Genomic DNA, 20,712 nt, shown 5'->3' on the forward strand with positions numbered 1-20,712 from the left:
AAAATCGGACAAATTTAGCCCCTTAGCTGGTTTTGGAAGGTGGTTTTGTATTTTTTTTAAAAATAAAAATTCTAATTAAATCTAAAAAATCAAAACTAGTTCTTTTAAAACTTGTACCAAATTTTTTCTAAAAACATAACCTATCTATTATTGTTCTATTTGAATCATAGTTATAAAAAAATAATAATCAACCAAATATTATGAACATAAAAATTTGAATTTGAATAACTAACAAGTATCGTGCCAATAGATAGACTACATTTTTTTATGAACATAAAAAAATAAATTATTTTGATGAACTTTTTCTTTAAAAATTTTGATGCCCATTTCGTGTTCAATGGTGCTACTCCTAGCATGCCTGGGGCTCAGCCCGTAGCAGGGAGGAAGCCCATTTGTGGGCTTTAGCTGGTGCTAGGGCTCTCTCCTTGCACACAGTGCTGTTGTTGTTTATCAGGCATGGTGGTCACGTCTTTCTTGACATTCATAGGTGATTATCTTCTTGCAGGTTTGGTGGGTGTGTGTGTTTGGATATATGTAAAACTTCTCTTCTATCTTCTATTAATACAACGATACGCAGCTCTCCTACGTATTCGAGAAAAAAAATTCCTTGATAATCCTTGATCAGTCATAACATTTCGCTCTCCTAGACTACCCTGATCAGCTGCCGCCCATTTAGCCCTCGTATGTCATACCAAAAGTTGGGCGGGCGGGCATGGGCGTAAAATCAAACGCTACAAGCCTTCCGTTTCAAGGTATATGCTTCCTCTGCTACTGTGAGCTTCTTTCCCTATATGTTCCTATTATGTCTCTGTTTTCGGGTTATTGATCGGCCCAGACGAATGCGTCGGGTGGTGAGAGCATCCAGCAAGATATCTAGCGAGCATTCCACTGCCTCAGCTTGCTTTTCAAATTCATATGTGCTGAGCTCAGGCCGCAAGTTCAACTCCCACAGGAGTCCAGCTGCAGCTGATGCGGTGCAGGTACGGTCCCATGCTGGCTGCGGTCTGTTCATATGAAAGGGCATAACATCCTTAAATAAGCATTTGACAAGTAACCGATAAGGACAAGCAAAGCTTTTTACACACCGCAGTTTATGCATCACTGAGGCACTAAGCGTAGATAGTGAGATACAAGGAATATCTTCATCTCCCCATCTTGCAGTCCATCTCTCCTGTATAAAATAACAAATGTTGGTCATATAGCTACCTGTATCTCACATGAGGGTTCCAAGTAAAAACCTTGAAACTGGACAATCGCAAGTAGCTTGTAACCCAACCCTATTCGACATCTATGCAACTGTAGTATGCTCTCAGATTGTTGTGAATGGTCTTTGGTTGAGGATTTGGAAGCATAGATTTGTATGATATAATCAAGAAACATCTAAGAAATTACACAATCTAAAAGGTAAATAATTTTTAAGTAAAACTTTAGATATGAAACCTACAAGACTACCACGCCACCCTTCTGGTATAAATTAAAGTATTTGGCATAATAGTCAAGGGTCTACACGTTTCACATTGAAGTCCATGAAGCTATAGGTACCTTGGAGTCTTGGACAAATATTTAACAAAGCATGCATCCATTATTTGGTTAAATGTGAAGGAATTCGACAGTTGGGACCAGCCTATCTGTGTAATTGACATGTTGGAGACACCAGCCCGCAGAAAAACAAAACATTTGTACTTTTGTGTTTACTGGTAGTCTAGACAACCTAATAAGTAATAAGGAATGCATGTGTCAGATGAGAAATGCATTGAACTGTACCTTCAACCTTCTGTATAGTGCTGCAGAATTACTCCAGGTACCATCAAGCAAAACGAAGTTGAAAGGTTCATCTGGTGAACTCTGCATTGCAGAAGTTAAATCATTACCATGTATCAAAATATTGAAAGTTGATGTTATGTATCAGTCCCACACCAGAACACACTCAACAAACTGAATTACTCGATACTTAAAATAATGAATAAAACAAGGGAGCACTCCTTACTGTGTCTGTGATAAGATACAAGTCATGGAATGCCAGCTTAAATAACATAATACATACCATCTCATGTAGGTCATAAATCAAAGACGCACCATCAAATTTGAGGTTTTTTGAACAAATCATGGAATGTCAGCTTAAAGAACATAACACATACCATCTCATGAAGGTCAGAAGTCAAGGACAAACCATCAAATTTGAGGTCTTTGACTGACTTGGGAAGAGTACTCTTGTTTGGATATAGTAATGAGATCTTCCCCTTTCCTGGAGGAACACCCAATCAGAATGGAAACCCAGATATTTGACAAAAGAAAGAAAGGAGAAGCACATGTCGTAGCTAAAGACAAAAATATGACACTGGTAAGTCGGTACATGGGCATACTAAATGATTGACTAATGCAGCAATCTTCTTTAGATCATAAAAAAGTATATAAAGTCCACTAGCATTTCATATGTAATGACCAGTACAGATATAGATTCATTCTGCATTTGTTCGTGCAAAATATCAATACCCTAGACAATCAGTGCGTCAAAGGATGCAATTTAATATTGTTACGTCCAGGTCAAGCACACAATGCATCAGTTGAACCATTCATGATGGTAAAAATAGAAAGAAACACAAGTATGCACAGAATTTGAACCATTAAGTCCTGGTTGTCAGTTAAGATGGATGGTTACAGGCTACATTCCTCATAAACATGACACTGTGAAAATGAGGTTAGACAAGGAAACAGGCATTTAAACTATGATTAATATCACAAATTAGCATCTTATTTTATGCTTCCATAAAACTATGATATTACCATGCATCAACAATTGCACCTCTCTGCAGACAAGGCTCAAGATGTATCCTAACATGGTGATTTATAGCTATTGACCTCTTAAACTAATACTAATTTCTGGGTTCACAATAGGGACAATGCCATCAGAGTTATCAACACCAATAATCAGTTATCCTCCTCATTCCACTGGAAGCCATATAAAAGTACTTGTTCTTTCAGCGCCAAGCAATCACAATATAAACAGAAAGATCACCAATCAGAAAGTGTGGTGTATCTGTATCCGAAGTAGGAGCACATCAGTTGAGTTTAGTAGACAAAAGAATGATTTGCAGACCTAACAAGAATTTACAACTGTCCAAAGGATCAACTGCAGCAATCGAAAGTTAATCTAAACTATCAAACAAAAATGACTAAATCAAGGCAAGCATCTGAAACAATACTATTCAACAATTGAGAGAACAAATATGGATTTAAGACCACCTGAACGATGAAATGCATCCCACATTATATCTTCATGCTCCTGGATACCAAAGAGGCATAGCTGTGCAGCTTGGACGCCAAATACTTGCCAGAGTAACTTCCCGGTGTTATTTTGGCGCAAAAAGTCCTGCAAAAACCAACATGCTTATTGGGCTCAAACACAATAGGAGGATACAAAAATAAAAACTGCACAACCCTCTTTGCTCTTTGGACAAACCTTTGGGTGCATGTACAACCAGAATTTCATTCCCCTCCAAAGATTGCAGGGAACAATATTTGTGCACATACAGTCTTCAGTTGGTAACCAGCACTGCAATGTCAGAAGTAAATGGATCAGTTAGACAGAGTCTTCGAAAAGAGAATTCAAGAACAAGCAGAAAGATGTAAAATGTCAACAAATTAAGGTTTAGTCCTAATGTCCTATGATCATCAAATCCCAAAATGCTGCATATTGTATCAGTGCTCAAGTGCTTACGTAAAAAAGATTGGACATCACGTTACCTTCTGGCACAGATACCCTCTGCTCCCAAGCAAACGCAACCAATCTGCCGCGCCGAGAAATACTGCAGCTTCTGATCGGAGTCGCCAAGCGTCTCGTAGACAGCCCTGTGCTTCTTGTCCTCCATGTCCTTGAAATCACCCTGCAAAGATCAGAAAAAATCAGACCCCGAAGCCAGTAGCGCTGCCAGGAGTTCCGCTCCTGCATTGCTCGCACCCCCCCCCCCCCCCCCCACACACACACACACAAAAATAATAATAATAACCGCGAGCTGCTGAGTAAAACAAAAAGGGAAGATGATGGCGTCACCTTCAGCTTGGAGCCGACGCCCCCAAAGCGCATCTTCTCTCCGGCGGCGGCCTCCATCTCGAGCAGCTCGCGGATGACGGCGGCCACCGCGGCTGGAAGCGGCGACGAGGTTCCCCAGCGCCGCCACTCCTCGTGGCTCACCTCGCTCCCATCACCGTCACCGTCACCGGCCGCGGCGGTGGTGGGGCGGGATTCCTCCTCCGCTTCCGCCTTCTCTTCCCCCGACGACGGCTCGGCGGAGAAGGCCATAATGGAGCGCGCGGGGGAAGCGCCGAGGCGGGGAAGCGTCCGCGGCGGGGCGAGGGGAACTCGGAGGCGGCGGTGGAAGGCGAGGGCTCGGATGGAATAGGCGGGAGGAAGCAGAGCTATCATTTTTTTTTTCTTCTGCTGTTCTTTTATTGCTCGTCGGTTGACACGGGACCGGGGGCGCACGGCACAATGTGCGACACAGGGGACTGCGTCGCAAGGGTCCTACTACTATACCCCGAATCCCCGATGCACTTGCAGGGACGCACGGTTGCTGCGTGTAGGGATGAAGTGGCAGAGAAAATGCTGTAATCATTTCTGTTACTGTATTTTTAATCTAAAAACGGAAGTGGTGACGAAAAAGCTGGTTTGGAAAATGAAATTTGATATATGCTATGCCAAAAGCGAATAATTTTGATCGGGAATCAATAGTTCAAAACGAAAACAACAGATTATGTAACCATTTCAAACATTTGATGCAATAAAACTTGTACAGTTTTATACTAACACAATACATAAATAGGTATGATTTATCTATATACTAAGGATAATAAACAGACCATAGACTAATTTTATACTAACACAATACATAAAACAGTTTTGTACAGTTCATGAGAATATACTAAGGATAATAAACAGACCATAGACTAATTTTCTGGAATTTCTATCATATTGTAACATCCCAAAATCCACCGAAATAAATCACACGCTAAAATGATTTCAAAAGTTTTTCGTCGTTGAGCTCAAACCATTTTTCCGCCTGATCTCCCGATCTTCGAAAGACCCGACCCCGACATCTGAATCCACCACCCTGTTTGCCCTCGACCCGCGCGTCGCGCCCGACCGCGCACGCGTGCCCGACGCCGCGCGTGGCCGACCGGGCGCTGCGATCGCGGCGCGAATCTCTCCATCTCCCTCTCCTTTTTCCTCTCTCTCCCCTCCTTTTCTTTTTCTTTTTCTTTTCCCATTTTTCTTTTTTCTTTTCTCCTCTCTTTTCCTCTCTCCTCCCCGCGCACGCTGCAAAGCAGCTCGCCACCGCGCGCTCCGCCCACGCCGCCTCACTCCCTGCTCCCTCCTCGTGCGCGCCCCGCTCCGGCCTGCCCCTCCCGCGCGCGCCTCCCTCCCTCGCCGCACGCACCCGGACCTCTGCACCCTGCAGCGCGCGCGCTCGCACCCACGCGCCCACATGCACGCGCGCACGCGTGCCCGCGACGCTCGCCGCGCCGGGCCGAGACGGCTGCACCGCCAGCCGTGGCGTCGCTGCGCGCCCCGCCGTGCCGGTCCACGCGCGTGCAACCACGCGAACCGCGTGCCCAGAACGCCGCCGCGCAGCTCGTCGCTGTGCGACGCGTCACGTCACCTGCCCCGCCGCGCCGCCCGCCGAGCGTGCTGTGCGCGAACAGCGCCGCCGCCTGTGCCGCCTCGATGCGGTGGCGCAAGCCGAGGCCGATGTCGGCCACAGCAGCCACCCACGTGCGCACCCCGCCCTTGGACGCCGCTCTCGGCGCGCACGCCGCTCCGCAACGCGCGAACGCAGCCGAGCGCCATTAAGGCCCGCCGTGCCGCTCGCTGGGCGGCACCAACCCGCCACCGTCGGGACTCGGCTCCCCGCCGCCTTATCTCGCCTATAAAAGGGACCCTCGCGTCGCCCTTTACCTCCACTACCCCCACTGCCGCTCCAAGCCTCCTCCCGAGCTCCCAACGCCTCCGCCCGCCATTGCCGCCGCCCCCGAACGCCGGCCACCGCGGAGCCGCCTCAACGCGCTGCCACTGCCTAGAGTAAGAGGTGCAGTAGGACCTCCTCGCCTCCCTCTCACTCTCCCTCCTCACCTTGGCCGCCGACAAGCCTCACCGCAGCGCCTCCATGGCCGCTGCCGCCTGCTGCCACCCGCCGCCATGAAACCCCGCCCTGCAAGCTTCCTTCCCCAAAATCGAAGGGGGGGATCGACCCCTTGGGTCTCTCTTCCTCTTTTCCCCCTCCTCCTGGCCGCTCCCGAACCCCAGAGCCGCCGCTCGGGCGCCGACGGCGAGCGCCGTCCCCCTCCCCTGTTCCTCAGCACGAGGGGAGGAAGAAGACAGGGCACTTTTGCCCATAACCCCCTCCCTTATCTTCTATTTCATTAAGAACCCCTCCACCCTTTTGGCTTTTATGCAAAGGCATCCCTGCCCTTTATGATATTCACAAACAAACCCTTCCACTATGCAACATATTTATAAATAAACCCCTGACCTTTTCCAAATTGACCCGGAAAAATTCTAAAATACAAACCAAGCCCCTGCCTTCTCAAATATAATTACAAACAAGTCCCTGGATCCTTATTTAACCCCTAAACTTGTGTATAACTTATCATTTCATGCGCCAAATGACCTCGGATCTACCTAAAACTTTATCACACCTCTCATAACATAGTTTTGACCATGCCATTAGGAAACCACCGAAAGATATTTCTCCGAACTCCATATCTTAACTATTTCCGATTCGAGCTCAACGATAAAACTTTTATTTCTTTTTCTTGATTGTGTGTTTGTTTGTATGCGTTGTAGATCACGGTGTGAATGAAGGAGAGCCCGTTGATGAGCATTACTATGAGCCAGCGAACGAGGACCAGTTCCGCGACCCCGAGCCCGAAGGATAGTGCTTCGACCAGGACCTCCCTGAAGGCTTTGAAGACGGCAAGTTCAATCCCATCCTTTGATGCATGCTTTTGTCCTAGTTTTTATAAACACAACCTATTGGCCTGTTTTACAAAATTACATGTGTTTTGCCTGTTGAAAACACAGTTGGATAGCCACCCCTTGAATTGTTATGAACATTCCTTGACCACCTAGATTAATGTCTGATTTTGTTTGGACGTTAATCGCTGCTAGAACGCTTAGGATCTTATACTCAATACAACCTGTTTTATAAAGAAAATGTGTGAGTGTGTGGGAAGGGATAAAAGTGGATTTTTGAAAGATAAGTCTAGACGGGATGGATGGCATTTCTGTGTGATTTGCCGTTTGGTGTGCTTGTGCCTGTGTGGCAGAGCAAGGAAGGGAGATATCCATCTTGTCACCACTAAGGACCGAGTTGGTGTGTCATCTCACCTAACTCCACTATCGTGCAAACCACTCGACTGTTGAATGGGCAACGGCTTAGCATAAACCCCACTAGTTAGTCTGGTAGCCATCAGGAGAGCTGAGAGCAATGGGTGATCAAGGAGAAGGGATTAGCTCTGTGTGACTTATGCCCCGGTTATAACCTCTGTGATAGGTCAATGACCCCTTGGTGTATCCCGTGATGGCTAGTCAGGTCTAGCTAAGGTGGGTAATGGCTTTGTTGGGATCTGCACCGACACTAAGGTGATCGAGTTGCGGTACCCCACTTGTGGGTAAAGTTGCACACCTCTGCAGAGTTAAGAATCTATTCGTAATAGCCGTAACCACGGTACTGGGCGAGTTACGGTGTGGTCACACAACTAGTGTTTATTGTGGGATGGATTGGCGTGAGTTGTTTCGGAAATGTGTCCAGCAGTTGTGCCGTGTGCTACGGCGGATGAGGAGTCTGGTAGTAGTCTTAAAACTTGGGTCCTGTGTGGATCAACCCTTCGTTTTACTCGGTACAAGAAAACTGGTTTTGGAAATGTTTTCTTTCAAAATGAACCTCTGCATAAAATATGGCTTTCCGCAAAAGTAAACCTTAACCTTATCCTTGAATTACCCTGTGCATTATACTCTGTTTATATCCCCCCCCCCCCGTGGGTGTGGTTGGACTTGCTGAGTACGTTTGTACTCACCCCATTCTTAATTTTTACAGAGAAAGACCCAGACTTCGTTCCTGAAGACGTCGAGTAGGGTATCGTCCTGCACCCAGCCTTGCCTGTGGATTAGGGTCACCCCCAGGAGATACCGCATGGCGCAAGACTCTGATGACCTTCTTTTTATATTTAATATCGTTGCGTGTGTGTGGATTGTAATCCTCGAGATAGTGGCGCTTCTCTACTCACTACCGCGTAGAGTTGTACGGTAATGAACCATCTGATGTAATAAATGTGTCATCAGCCTCCTGGGACTGATGTTTGTAACACATTTAAGTCTTCTCTTATGAGAGGACGCTTCAGGTGGTATCAGAGCCGTAAGTTGGCCGTAGGACGTGACCCCTAGGAGCGAGACCATTTTTCCAAACCTTTCCCATTAGGTCCAACCCTGTTTAACCTCACAGACCGTTTTTATGCAAAACGGATTCACCTAATCTTTGTTTTTCAGATGGCTGAGGAAGGATGGACCCAGGGCGATTGCCAAGCTACACTTGGCTTCCCCAGCCTGTTGATCAATGCCCTGAAAAGCCTTGGCGTTACGGAACACCCAAGGTACTACAGCAGAGAGTACGAGCACCATGGTACCCTCCGCTGCAGGGTGATCCTGGTCATCGCCAGGAGTGATCGCTACCCCCGACATCCAGCCATGGCGAGTGACCGCTACAGGGTTTAGGCACCAAGACACCTATCCCTTGGCCGTCAGAAAGGCACTCCGTTACCTGTGCCGGATTTTTGAAAGACACCTCACCCCCACACCAATGAGGTTCTTTCCGCCGGCTATCAGAACCCCAGTTTGGGAAGTACGCATGAGAAGTCTAGAACGGCGCCGCCATGAAGAGGACCCTCTGTACCAAGTGACTACCTACCTAGCCGCCTTGGATCAGCTCTTTGACGAGCAAGCCAACATTCTGAGGGAGCAGACCCATCGAGCCGAGCAAGCAGAGCTCGCGGTGAGACTGCAACAGGTACGAGCAGCCCAAGCCGAGGTGAGAGCCGCAGCCGCGGTCAGCAGTGAAGCAGTTGCTCAGGAGAGCCTCAGGCAAGCCCGAGACTGGTGTATGCAAGAATGGACCAGAAGTGGAACCCCAGTCCCGGCAATTGGGGAGGACCATGTTCTACTCGGGACACCCATCATAGGATGGGGGCCACTCGTGATAACCCCACAAGCCCCACCCGAGAACCCCGAAGGGTCTACTACCATCGGTGAATGAGAAGCTGCTACGCAACCCCGGGAGAACGGAAACTTAGAGGACGGCGAGCAAGGACTACTCGCACGTTCCGCCCCAGAAGAAGGCTCGCCCCACGAGTAGAATGACCGACGCCATCCTAGTGTTGCACCCTCCCAGCCCCACTGGCTTAAGTTGTACCCTGAAGTGTGAACCTATACCCAGACGTGTAGTACGCATTTAAGTCTTGCCCTGTGTTGTACCCCCCCCTTACGGTAATAAAGTTGTGTGTGCTTGTTGTTTGCTATGTTTGTGTGCTTATCGGCAGAAGGTAGATTCTGCCTTTTCAAAAATGCGAATTAAATAACTTAAAGATCACTTAATCCCAATCTCACTAAAACTCTACCCAATTTACAGATGGCCTCCCGAAGCGTTACGAGGGCCTCCCGCATTCGGAACCCTGCAGTCGCTGGCACGGGAATGCAGCCTAATGGACAGAACCCCCCTCAGGATGAACAAGAAGTGAGCCAGAATCGGGGAGAAAATCAAGAAGTGCCACTACCACCACCACCACCCCTCGGAGACCTGGCACAGATCATCCACAACCAGACCCTCATCCTAGAAACACTGGCCAATGCCCTCGTAAACAAGCAGCCACGAGGACAAACAATGAATGACAAGCTGACAGCTTTCTTGAGGGCCAAGCCGCCCACCTTTGCTGGATCCAGCAACCCCTTGGATGCAGACGATTGGCTGCGTGTGATTTAGAGGAAGCTCGAACCGTTCGAGTGGCAGATCATCTTCAAAATGAATGAAGAAATTCATCTATATTGAAATTTATTTTAAACACACCTGTCAGCGTAATGGTAACGGGTCCCCATAACTCTAGACTAATGCGCGATTAAGAAAGAGGAGGCCCACCAGCAGGTGTCAGCCGACGACGTCAGCCGAGCGCAGCTGTGGGTCCTCGCCTAGGGCAACTGCCCACGGAGGTGGATGACCATGTGGAGCGGGGTACGAGAAGCCCGGGGAGGTCGTTTCCTTCCCCTCGAAGACACCCACCTAGTAAAATATATTTACCAGAAGGAGAATCCCGGAGGTTAGGCAGCCGCCGGGCTCTGTGCAGAGCCCGAGGAGATGCATGGCTTCCTCATAAGAACATCATGATTACAGAGATGTCGTGCACTCAGACGATAAGACGATAGGCGGGGGATAACTTATCCCTGAGCTACCCGTCCCATCGGCTTGAAGATGGACGGTGGCCGGGGCCCACCGCCATTTACCACACCCCCGACACGGTAAAACCAGAGCCACCCCGAGCATCGCCCCAGGGTTGACCGGATTCACCCCAGGCCAGGAGGGTCCGCTGCGCGACCCTGGGAGCCGCCACGCGGCCGTCTCAGACCACCCCGGATGTCCCTTGGGGCACCCTAGGGTATGAGGGCCCGCCAGACAACCCCCGAAGTACCTTGGGACGTAGGCATCCATGGGCATGCAGCATCGGGAGGATCAGCATCGTCGGTGTTGAGGGAAGAAGAAACGCTCACCAAGGAAGATGAATCGATAGGATGATGGATGATAGGGTTTAGGATGAGGGAAAAATGATTGCATGGGGTAAAATGCATGTATTTTAGGGTATTAGATTGATTAAAAGACCCCAAATGTCATGCATAACAAAGAGTTTATGTCTCAAGGGTCATTTTGGTGAAGTCAATATTTGGAGTTCTATAATTGTGAAGCTCATTGTTTGGTGTCCTATAATTGCAATTTTCTCACTAAAAAAGAACAGCTAGTACAGCACTAAGAAAACAATATATTCAATCCCTTCTTTCTTTTTTTCTCCTCTTATCTTTTTTTTTCTTTCTTCTCTTTTTTTCCTTTCTTCCCCTCTCTTTGTTTTTTTATTTTGTGCAGAGGACTAAACTGTTCTCCCTAGTATCAAGACAAATCAAACAAAAAGGCTTGCTGCACACAACCCCTTTGAGTTCAATTTAACAACACTTGTTTCAGATAGCAGATAGCAAATCTCCAGTGCAGTTGCGAACAGTTCAAAAGGATTTTGGGGACCAGGTCAGATCCGTTAGAAAGATAACAAGATATGCTTTCCAGATTGTATTTAAACTCCTGAATCAGATATAAGATGGATCCGTGGTGACAAAAACGCAGCAGTGATGTATATGGTGATGGTGGAACTCGTGGTGATCAAAATGTGATAGAACTCAAAACTCTAAATGATTAGACACTAAGGCCAGCAGTTCTACGTGTTGATACAACCAAATACTCAACAAGCAAAGATCAAGAAGAACAGCAGAGGCTCAAACTTGTTGTTGGGAGTTTTAGATCTAACCTATTCCTGGGGATTTTTAGACTTTAGGTAAAGTAAAATGGGTAAAAAAACTCTCACCGATTAACCTTGTTGTGATACCACCTGATATGATAGGAGTTGCCCGATCTTCTGATAAAAGTTGGGGATAACTCGATTTGGGATAGATCCTATGTTGTACTGCCAGACTACAATGACCAACAGGGTTGCTGCGCCTTAGCGACAGTTACACCGACTCAGATTTGTTGTTGTTCTTGCCGTGCCAAAAACAACCTTAAACTTGCAAGCAAATCAAAGAACAAGTGGATAAGAAAATAACATACAGACCTTATCAAAGAGATGAATCTGGTACACACAAATTCACTAATTTGAGGTTCTGAATCAAGTAATCGGGTGGTCTCATTCGACACACGCGAATACAAGGAAGTAGCAAAGGCTAAACTTACATCAAAACAAAACCTAATCTGTTTCTGGCAGCTATGGAGGTATATGAGAAGGTAGGGAATGACCAGGACGTGGTGGGAATCGTCCCAAAACCCTAGGGCGCGATCAGGCCAAAATCAGGAAACACAACACCGTGGACAAAAAAGGTATCTATAGTAAATTGAGGATTGCGGCTGCCTCGGAGATGATATGGATATGAGTCTGGATCCATATGAAAGTAGACTTGATAAGGTTTCCATCAAGTACTTGAACGCCCAAAACGAAGTCCAGATGAAGTCATGGCGGCCATTAGAAGTTGACATTTTCCTGCACTCAGAATCCAGCCCTTCCAAAACGTGTTAGATCCAATCTGTTTCTTACTTTGGACCAAAATGTCGTGGTGGCCTGGTGGGGGATGTTGGGAATACATGGAATTGGTCCCCAATCAACTTCTTTGGTCCTCCATACCTTCCAAGTGTGTTTAGTACCCTTTTTTATCCATGTATGTATCTCTGAAAACAACAATAAACACACATCATGGCGCAACATCAATTCATCAAATGAATCAAATACAATCATGATAAAGTATGGGTTCACCTTTGAATCAAAAGTTTCTAATGTAGTTGTATCCAAGCAGGTGATGTCCTCATCAACCATACTATTCAAGAGCCTAACATATTACCCCTTTAGAACAAGTAGGATTTTATAAAAAGTTTGTTACTTTAAGTAGGAACACTCTTCGAACTAAGGGCCTGTTTGGGAGCACTCCACTCCTAAAATAGCCACTCCACTCCACTCTACCACTTATAGTCCAATCTGTTTGGGTATTCTGTGGCTCCACTCCACTCCTTAAGTTGGGCCAGCCCAGCTCCTTCCATCTCACAAGCCCATCAGATTATCTTAGCCCATCTAACTTCCCTCACTTCCATGCGGGTCCCGTTTGTCAGTTTGTCTTCCACCTCACTCCATCTCTTCCACGATGCAGGCAACGATGGATCGAGCGGCGGGGGTGCAAGACTGGGTAGGGATGGCGGGGGTCCCGGCGGCCGAGAGCGGCAGGGGAGGCGGGTTCCCCGGCAGCTGGGAGGGGCAGGGAAGGTGGGAGTCCCGACGGTCGGGAGCGGCAGGGGCGGCGGGGTCCCCGGCGGCAGGGAGTGGCAGGGGCGGGGTCCCCGGCGGCCGGGAGTGGCAGGGGCGGCGGGTCCCCGGCGGCCGGGAGCGGCAGGGGCGGAGGGTCCCCCGGCGCCGGGAGCGGCATGGGCGGTCGGGTCCCCGGCGGCCGGAAGCGGCAGGGGCGGCGGTGTCCCCGGCGGCGAAGCGGCAGGGTTTGTGGTGCAGCGGTGGCGGGGCCATGGCCAATCAATGGGCGTCGGCATGGCTAGCGGGCGGGGGCGCCCGCGGAGGCTGACAACGCGGCAGCGCGCCTCGGCGGGCTAAAGCAGCGGCAGGTGGCGGGGCCATGGCCCATCATGGGCGGCGCCATGGCTAGCGCGGCGGTGCGCCCCGGAGGCTGACAACGCGGCAGCGCGCCTCGGCGGGCTAAAGCAGCGGCAGGCGGCGGCATACCCCCGTGGTATGAGGCGGTGACCATGAGGGGTGGCGCCATGGCCGGCGCGGCGGCGCGCCCCCACGGGTTGAAGCAGCAGCGGGCGGGACAAGTTTGACTTTTCTTTTTTTCCTCCGAACTGGTACGAGAATCACATAACCGGTGGCATGGTGGGTAATTCTGGCCAACTCCATCAGCTCCAAGATTTGGTGGAGCACCTCTTGAGGAGCTCCACAAAAAAGGTGGAGTGGAGCTAATATTCGGTGGAGTGGAGTGGAGCTGACTAGGGTGTTTGGGTATTTTTTTCATGGAGCAGAGCTAGATTTGGTGGAACAGAGTGCTCCCAAACACCCCCTAATTAACTCCTTTTATTGAAAGAGCAGCTCTAATTTGTATGCCCAATATTGATGGTTTGGCTTGTGTGAAATCAATTAACACCCAATGCAAGCGGACACATATTTTTTGTATGGAAATTTTTAGAAGTAATGTGTTTTCGTTTGCAACCAGTGATTTGGCCGACTTGTCTTTATATTCCTTTATAGATGCATTTTCAGATGTAGCAATTGTCGTATATACATATTGATCATGGTATATATATACATAGAGTATTTTTTATCCCCATCAATTAGGAAAGCACTGAAGTGCCATGTACTTACAGTATAAATATGCATCCATTTATAGTATATAAGTTATTATAGTACTATATACTATAAACTGATATAGGGGAAATGAATTTGTGTTAATGTTAAAATTGCAATTACTCCATGCGATGATAATAGAAGGAAAGGGTTTTTATTTGCTGTAGTATACGTTGGAAGGCAATTATTGCAAAATAACAATACAATATAAAAAAGAAGGTACTCCAATCTCTCATCCAATTAGAAAAATACATTGTCCAGCCAAGGCAAAAGGAAGGCGATGTTGTGCTGCGAAATTTACAAGATAAGTAATTGGCTAGTTTGGGCAAGTCATAGCCTTCTATACAACAGGATTTAGGAAAGGAATTGACCGGCCAACCAATACTGCTAATTTTGTCATGTATTGGGGTTAACTTCTATCATAGTTATCCCATCCATTTATAAATATTTTACTGGACAATCAACTATCCATAAGATGGTCTCTGGTTGCATGCGGTTCCGATCCCTGAGTATAAATACCAACATATAGGGAGCCATAGTTCAGATAAAAATAGAGCAACCATATATTCCTCCTTATATTTTTTTTTGAGTAAAATGCACCCTGGGTACCTAAACTATTATGTGGGTATCAGATAGGTACTTCAACTTTGAAACGTAACAGACATGTACTCAAACTATTCTATGGGTACTAGATAGGTACTCTAACTCAGAAACGTAATAGACAGGTACTAAAACTATTCTGTGGGTACCAGATAGGTACTCCAACTCAGAAACATAACAACCAAGTACTCAGTTTATTTATGTTGATCACCCGTCAGCTAGCATGCTGCTGCATGATGTCCGTTTAATGTCGAGCGCAAAAAAAATGAAATCATGCATGCGGCAGTAGCAAATCGTGGTGGCATTTAATTCCTCATCGATAAATAATAATGGTAATAACAAAGCAATTCCTCATCCTGAGATTATTGTGCAAGGGCTTGTCTGGAATTATTTATGGACGAATTTATAATATTAATAATAAAGATTTCCTCATCTAGAATCAGGTGGAGTTAGTAATTGTTTTTATCTAATATAGGGTTTGTTTTTCATTCATGTGCTTCACCAGATTAATAGTTTAGAAAAAAACTGCACAATTTACTTGCCTAAATATTCTTGCATCACGGCTGAATATTATGAATTTATAATAACACTAGCCTGACATGGTTCCTGCAATGCTGCTGTAAAAAGCGCCAGTGCCTTTTATTATTTTTGACCAGCATGCATGAATCAATAGGAATTAGATGCCACCACCGTTTACTATTGCCGCATGCATGATTTCATTTCGTATGCGCTCGACATTAAACGCACTCGCTCGGATGTCACACAGCAGCATGCTAGCTGACTAAACAGATTGAGTACTTAACTGTTACGTTTCTGGGTTGGAGCACCTATCCGGTACCTACAAAATAGTTTGAGTACCTATCTGTTACGTTTATGAGTTGGAGTACCTATCTGGTACCCAAGTAATAGTTTAGGTACCCAGAGTGCATTTTACTCTATTTTTTTATCAGCAGAGAAGTAGAGATAGAGATAGTGAGTAAAAGCTAGAACGAGATGGTAAGCAGAGATAGAGATAGTGAAGAAAAGTTAGGATAGGATGGTTTTGAAAGTCATGATGTTCTTTCATTGTCACATGGATCCCAAGTGGACCTGATCGCCGTTGCGGCTTTTGTTGGACCAGGACCCCAAGATGCGTGTTTGATCCATACATCACGAGGGAGATCTGTATTAAGCACTCGAGGTTTGGCTTTCTAACTATAAGTTTTATTTTGTATTTTTCTCGTAGATAGTATAAAAATGTACAATTTTTTTTCAATGTTTGGGGAAAAAATTGGATGGCTCACGTCGCTCGATCCGACGGCTGATAGGTAGGGAGGTACCAAGAGGTACCTAAAAGAGAGGTACCTATCATGCACCAGGTGCATGCTAAATTGTAGGCCAGTATGCACCAGGTACCTCCTTTTCATGTGGGCCCCGCGCGAAAAAGAATATGATGGGTAATTGCCATTCCGGGATTACAAGTACAAACTTTAAAAAGCAGTTATACAAACCATAAGGGTAAAGTTTCAGAGTTTAAACAGCGGAAGATAAAACACGACGGCTACAACACGTCGTCAAAGTATACCAGGCTAGCCCAAGCATGGTATTACTCGTCAAAGTCATTGCCGGCCGAAGACGTATCCCACTCTACGGACCAGCCAGGAGGCAAAGAGCAGGGATAGGTCAAACTAGCGATCTGCTCTTCGAAACTCAAACCTGAAAAAGGGGTTCAACAGCAAGGCTGAGTATTCTAATACTCAGCAAGACTTAACCGTCAACGGGTATACTTAACCCACTTTAGCTAGACTATGCATGGTTTGTGAGGTTCTGGTTTCCTTTGCTGAAAAGCAATAAAGAGTAGATCCTTATTTCACATTTTTAGCTTTCAAGATTCTAATTGATTAACCATTCTATGTAAGCAACTACTATTCAACCATGGTAGAACTTTAAGCAAACATCAAGATTAATCATAATAATGTTGCTCTTGTTACTCTGTGTGGCAAAGAGATCAAGCAGTCCCAAACTGTGGGAAGCAGACGATTCGAATCGAGTTTGTCAACCTGGCCAGGAAGACCTAACACACACGTTTGGAACACCGTCGGGTCGTTTCCAAACAACAGTTTGCCTTTCTTTCCGGCTTGTGGACAGGGTCACTCTCCTCGACTATAGGGCTCCCCCTCGTCCCACAGGGCACATTCTCTCATCCCATAGGGCACTCTATACCTCGTCCCTCATAGTCGTAGTGTTGCACAACATAAAATAAAACCTATCCCTAAGAGAGAGTGAAAGGTATATCCACTCCCCGGTCCAATCGGTGACTAGGCTTACCGCGTACCATATTTACGGTATGTGGCTAGTACGTTCAAAAACTTAACCAGCACTACCACACACCGCGACCTTAGCAAGTTCATCAACACAGACGGGGTCTCACCAAAGGTCATGATATCGAACACAACCCCGTCTGTCGTCCTTATATTGATAACAGAAAGGTAAGCAAGCAGTTCCTATAAAGCTCGCGAGTGACAGGCAATCACTCGACTTTTACCGGTCCTATAAGCTTAGCAAGTAGTCGAATTCAGGTCCAGTGTTCAGTACATAGGTTCCTAGGATCATGCATCTAGGGTTTCAATTCAAATCCTAAGAACTGTAAATGCACAAGTAAATAATAACAGTAAATGATAATAATTTGAAATATAGGTTATGTCCGGGGCTTGCCTTCTCGGTAGTTGCTAACTATTTCAGCCCTAGGCTCTTCCGAACTTTGGTCCGGGGCTTCAGTTAGTACGGCAGTGTTCGCTTGGACTTCAGGATCACCTCCGTCAGACTCCGGGATCAGCTCGTACGTCTCGTCCGACAAAGCAGTCGTATCTATATGTAATGCAAGAGATGAAATTAAAACACACTTACGATGTGGCGAAGCTAAGCAAACAAAACAAATACACACATGGGTAATCGTTTATAGAATAGTTAAATAACAAATCTAACTACACAAGGTATCATGATCAACAGCACAAGAAAGCTATATTAACATCATAAACAAGTGGGAGTGGTTTCCTATAGCAAGCATACTATGGTTTACTAACAAATTAATCACTCAGTGCACACTCAGTAATAAAAACAGAAAAAATATTACTTTGACAGAAGGTAAACAGAACAAGCTATCCTGCAAATTTCATGCTAAAACTTGTAGCCATTTAATCACAACAATTCATTCATTCAGACAACACCTAGAACAAGCTTGAATTATACAGGTCAAACTAGAGCAAATCAGAAGCTAAAAATTTAACAGAAGGTTGACACAGAAATGAACTAGCAACTGTGAATTTTTCATGATTTTATCTACACAGAATTAATTCTGAGAAAATAAACAAAAAAGACATCAGATTAGCAAAATTTATTTTTAGCTCCTGTTCTAGTCATGAACTGAGGCTCAAACTTCCTGGACAAACTAAGCTACTCAAGAAGAACATGCAGAAATATTTTCTTGATTTATTACGAACAGAAACTATTTACCATAATTAAAGTCTACTAAAGAAGGATTAAACTAAATAAATAGCTACACTAGAGAACTGATCATGAAATTTTTATAGCAATACTAGTGTTATAAGAACAAACTACCATAAAAGTTTTATTGCAAGACATGGCTTCAAACAGTAGTTAAGAAAAAGATAAAATCAACCAATATTTATTCACTAGTAACACAAATCAAATTCTACAGCAAAAACTTGCAACTAAAGCCTAACATTTTTTGATTCTACTGCAAATATCTCTTCAGGAGGATTCCAAAACATCAAGATTTGATATTTTACGAATTTTCAATGAATTGATATTGAATTTCAAAGTTCACAGCAAATCATAACAAGCAAGTCCCTATAGCACTATTCATCTGAGTCACGAGGTTTGCAGACAGCCCCCTGGGCTTTTGTATCTTTCAAGCCCGAGGTCCCTGGCCGGGTCAGAGCAGGGGCGCGGCGTTGACCGGCCAAAACCGGCGAGAGGAGTCGCCGGCGGCGAGGGTGGGGTTGGGGGAAATGGAGAGCAGGCCAAGGCGAACCCAGTGGTGGTCTTCTTGGGGCTCGGGGTGGTCGGATTGGGGTTTCCCCGCGGAGCAGTTGCTCCGGCAGCGGAGGAGGACGGCGGAGGCGGCGCTCCGGTGAGGCGTAGAGGGGGAGATGGGGCTAGGGAGGTAGAGCGGCTCCAGGTGCACCAGAAGGTGCCCGAAATCGGGGTAGGGGTAGCCCGTAGCAGGTTGTCCGCGGCAGCCAGAGCACGCCGGTGGCGAGTGGTTGCCGTTGGCGGTGGTCCGGTGAGGGGGAGTAGAAGGGGTGAGGCGGGGGAGACTCAGGGGACCAAGGGGGTTCGATTCAAGGGTCTAACTGGGGAAGTGGAGGTCCGAGGTGGTGGCTCCACTACGGCCGGCGAGGAGCGGCGGTGCTAATGGAGGGAAGGGGCGGCGGAATGCCGAAGCAAGGCTCTGTTGAGTTCTTTGTTAGGCCGAGAGTGGAAGGATAAGCAAGGATGAGGGCTCGGGGATGAGCTCGGCTGAGGAGAAGGCAAATTCGGGGACGGCGACGTGCTCCCGTGGGTGGCCGGCGAGGTGGCTCTGCGCGGGCGGCATGTCGCGAGCGCTGAGCCAGCAAGGGTGGAGGCCTCCAGCGCGCAGAAAGGAAGGCGGCGTGGAGTTCGGGCGTGACGTGTGGATGCCACGGCGATCAGGAGGTGGCCGGGGACCGGCCTGAGTGGTGGGCGGCGCTGCGACGCGCCGGCGGCGCTGAAACAGAGCAGAGAGGCAGGCTGGGGAAGAAGACAGGGACCTAAACGCAATTTCCAAAATTTCAGGGACCAGTCTGTAAACTAGCAATAACTTTTAAACTAAAGCTCAAATGAAAAAGTGCCCAACATGAAAGTTGTTCAATTTTTCAAGATCTACAACTTTGATGTTGTGCAAAAATTGATTTGACCAAAGTATAAAGAGCTAATTTTGAAAACATAGAAGGGATTTTGAATTTAAAGGAAACTTGTCTTTTTCAATGAAATTTCACTTCAAACTTGGGCTGATTTGAAAAGTTTCCTACCAAGCAATAAATGCACTGAATTTTGCAAAAGCACCCTCCACAAAAGTAATAATTGCACACCCTATTCAAATAAACTACAGAAAGGACCTTGCATAAAATCATAATTACACAGAGAACCTTTTATATTTACAAAAAGATCCTTTTTCAAACAATTCAAGCACAAGATGCATAAAATAGATACACAACTACTGTACAGACACCTGGGGTGTCACATCTCTCCTCTCCATCCAAGGGGTGCTAATGTGGTTTAATTGCCAACTAACCCCAAATAACCCTTGGATCCAAACAGCCCAAGAGCTACTTTGAGGAAGGGTCACTGACGTGTGGGTCCCATATCATGTGGGTCCCACATGTCAGTGACTAGATGTCACTAGAAATGACACCATCCGATGTCACTGAATCTGCATCACTGCCTTGCGCTCCCCCCAGCTTTTAAAGGTTGGAGGGGCGCTTTGTCGTCGGCGGTTCCAAGGTCCGGCGCTGTTCCGACTTCAGGTCATCCCTTCTTGGCCATTGCGCTCTCGCCCCTCTTTCCGCCACCATTGTCCTCGACCACCCCGACCAGAAGCTCCTTCGCCCTCCTCTCGTCGCCGGGTGTCCTATGGCGCCTGCGAGATCCCTCGACGAGATTCCAGAGGAGATGCTCCTCCACATCGCCGCCCCACGTCGCGGCCTCGTCCGGCTCCCCCATGGATGATCTCCATCGCTCAGGGGCACCTGCTCTCTCATGAGAGACAGGGTGTGCGACGCGACGCTAGTGCGCTGCAGCCTCAACCTGAGGCTGGCGCTGCGGTAGTCGGATGACACGGAGATTCAAGAGCGACTGATCTCGAACACCTACGGTGCCGGCAACCTGGAGGCGCTCTAC

General features: G+C 46.9%; 1 protein-coding gene and 1 pseudogene across 1 annotated transcript; one reads left to right on the forward strand and one right to left on the reverse strand.

Moving 5' to 3' along the window:
• Positions 1-583: 583 nt before the first annotated feature.
• On the reverse strand, positions 584-4,482 carry LOC120671145 (annotated as a pseudogene).
• An 8,551-nt stretch (positions 4,483-13,033) lies between these two features.
• On the forward strand, positions 13,034-13,414 carry LOC120669253 (methyl-CpG-binding domain protein 2-like). The gene has a single exon (XM_039949034.1). It carries the CDS (start codon positions 13,034-13,036, stop codon positions 13,412-13,414), a length of 381 nt encoding a protein of 126 aa, XP_039804968.1.
• Positions 13,415-20,712: the final 7,298 nt, after the last annotated feature.

The sequence above is a fragment of the Panicum virgatum genome, chromosome 4N (genome assembly GCF_016808335.1).
Source record: "Panicum virgatum strain AP13 chromosome 4N, P.virgatum_v5, whole genome shotgun sequence".
NCBI classification, from domain to species: domain Eukaryota; kingdom Viridiplantae; phylum Streptophyta; class Magnoliopsida; order Poales; family Poaceae; genus Panicum; species Panicum virgatum.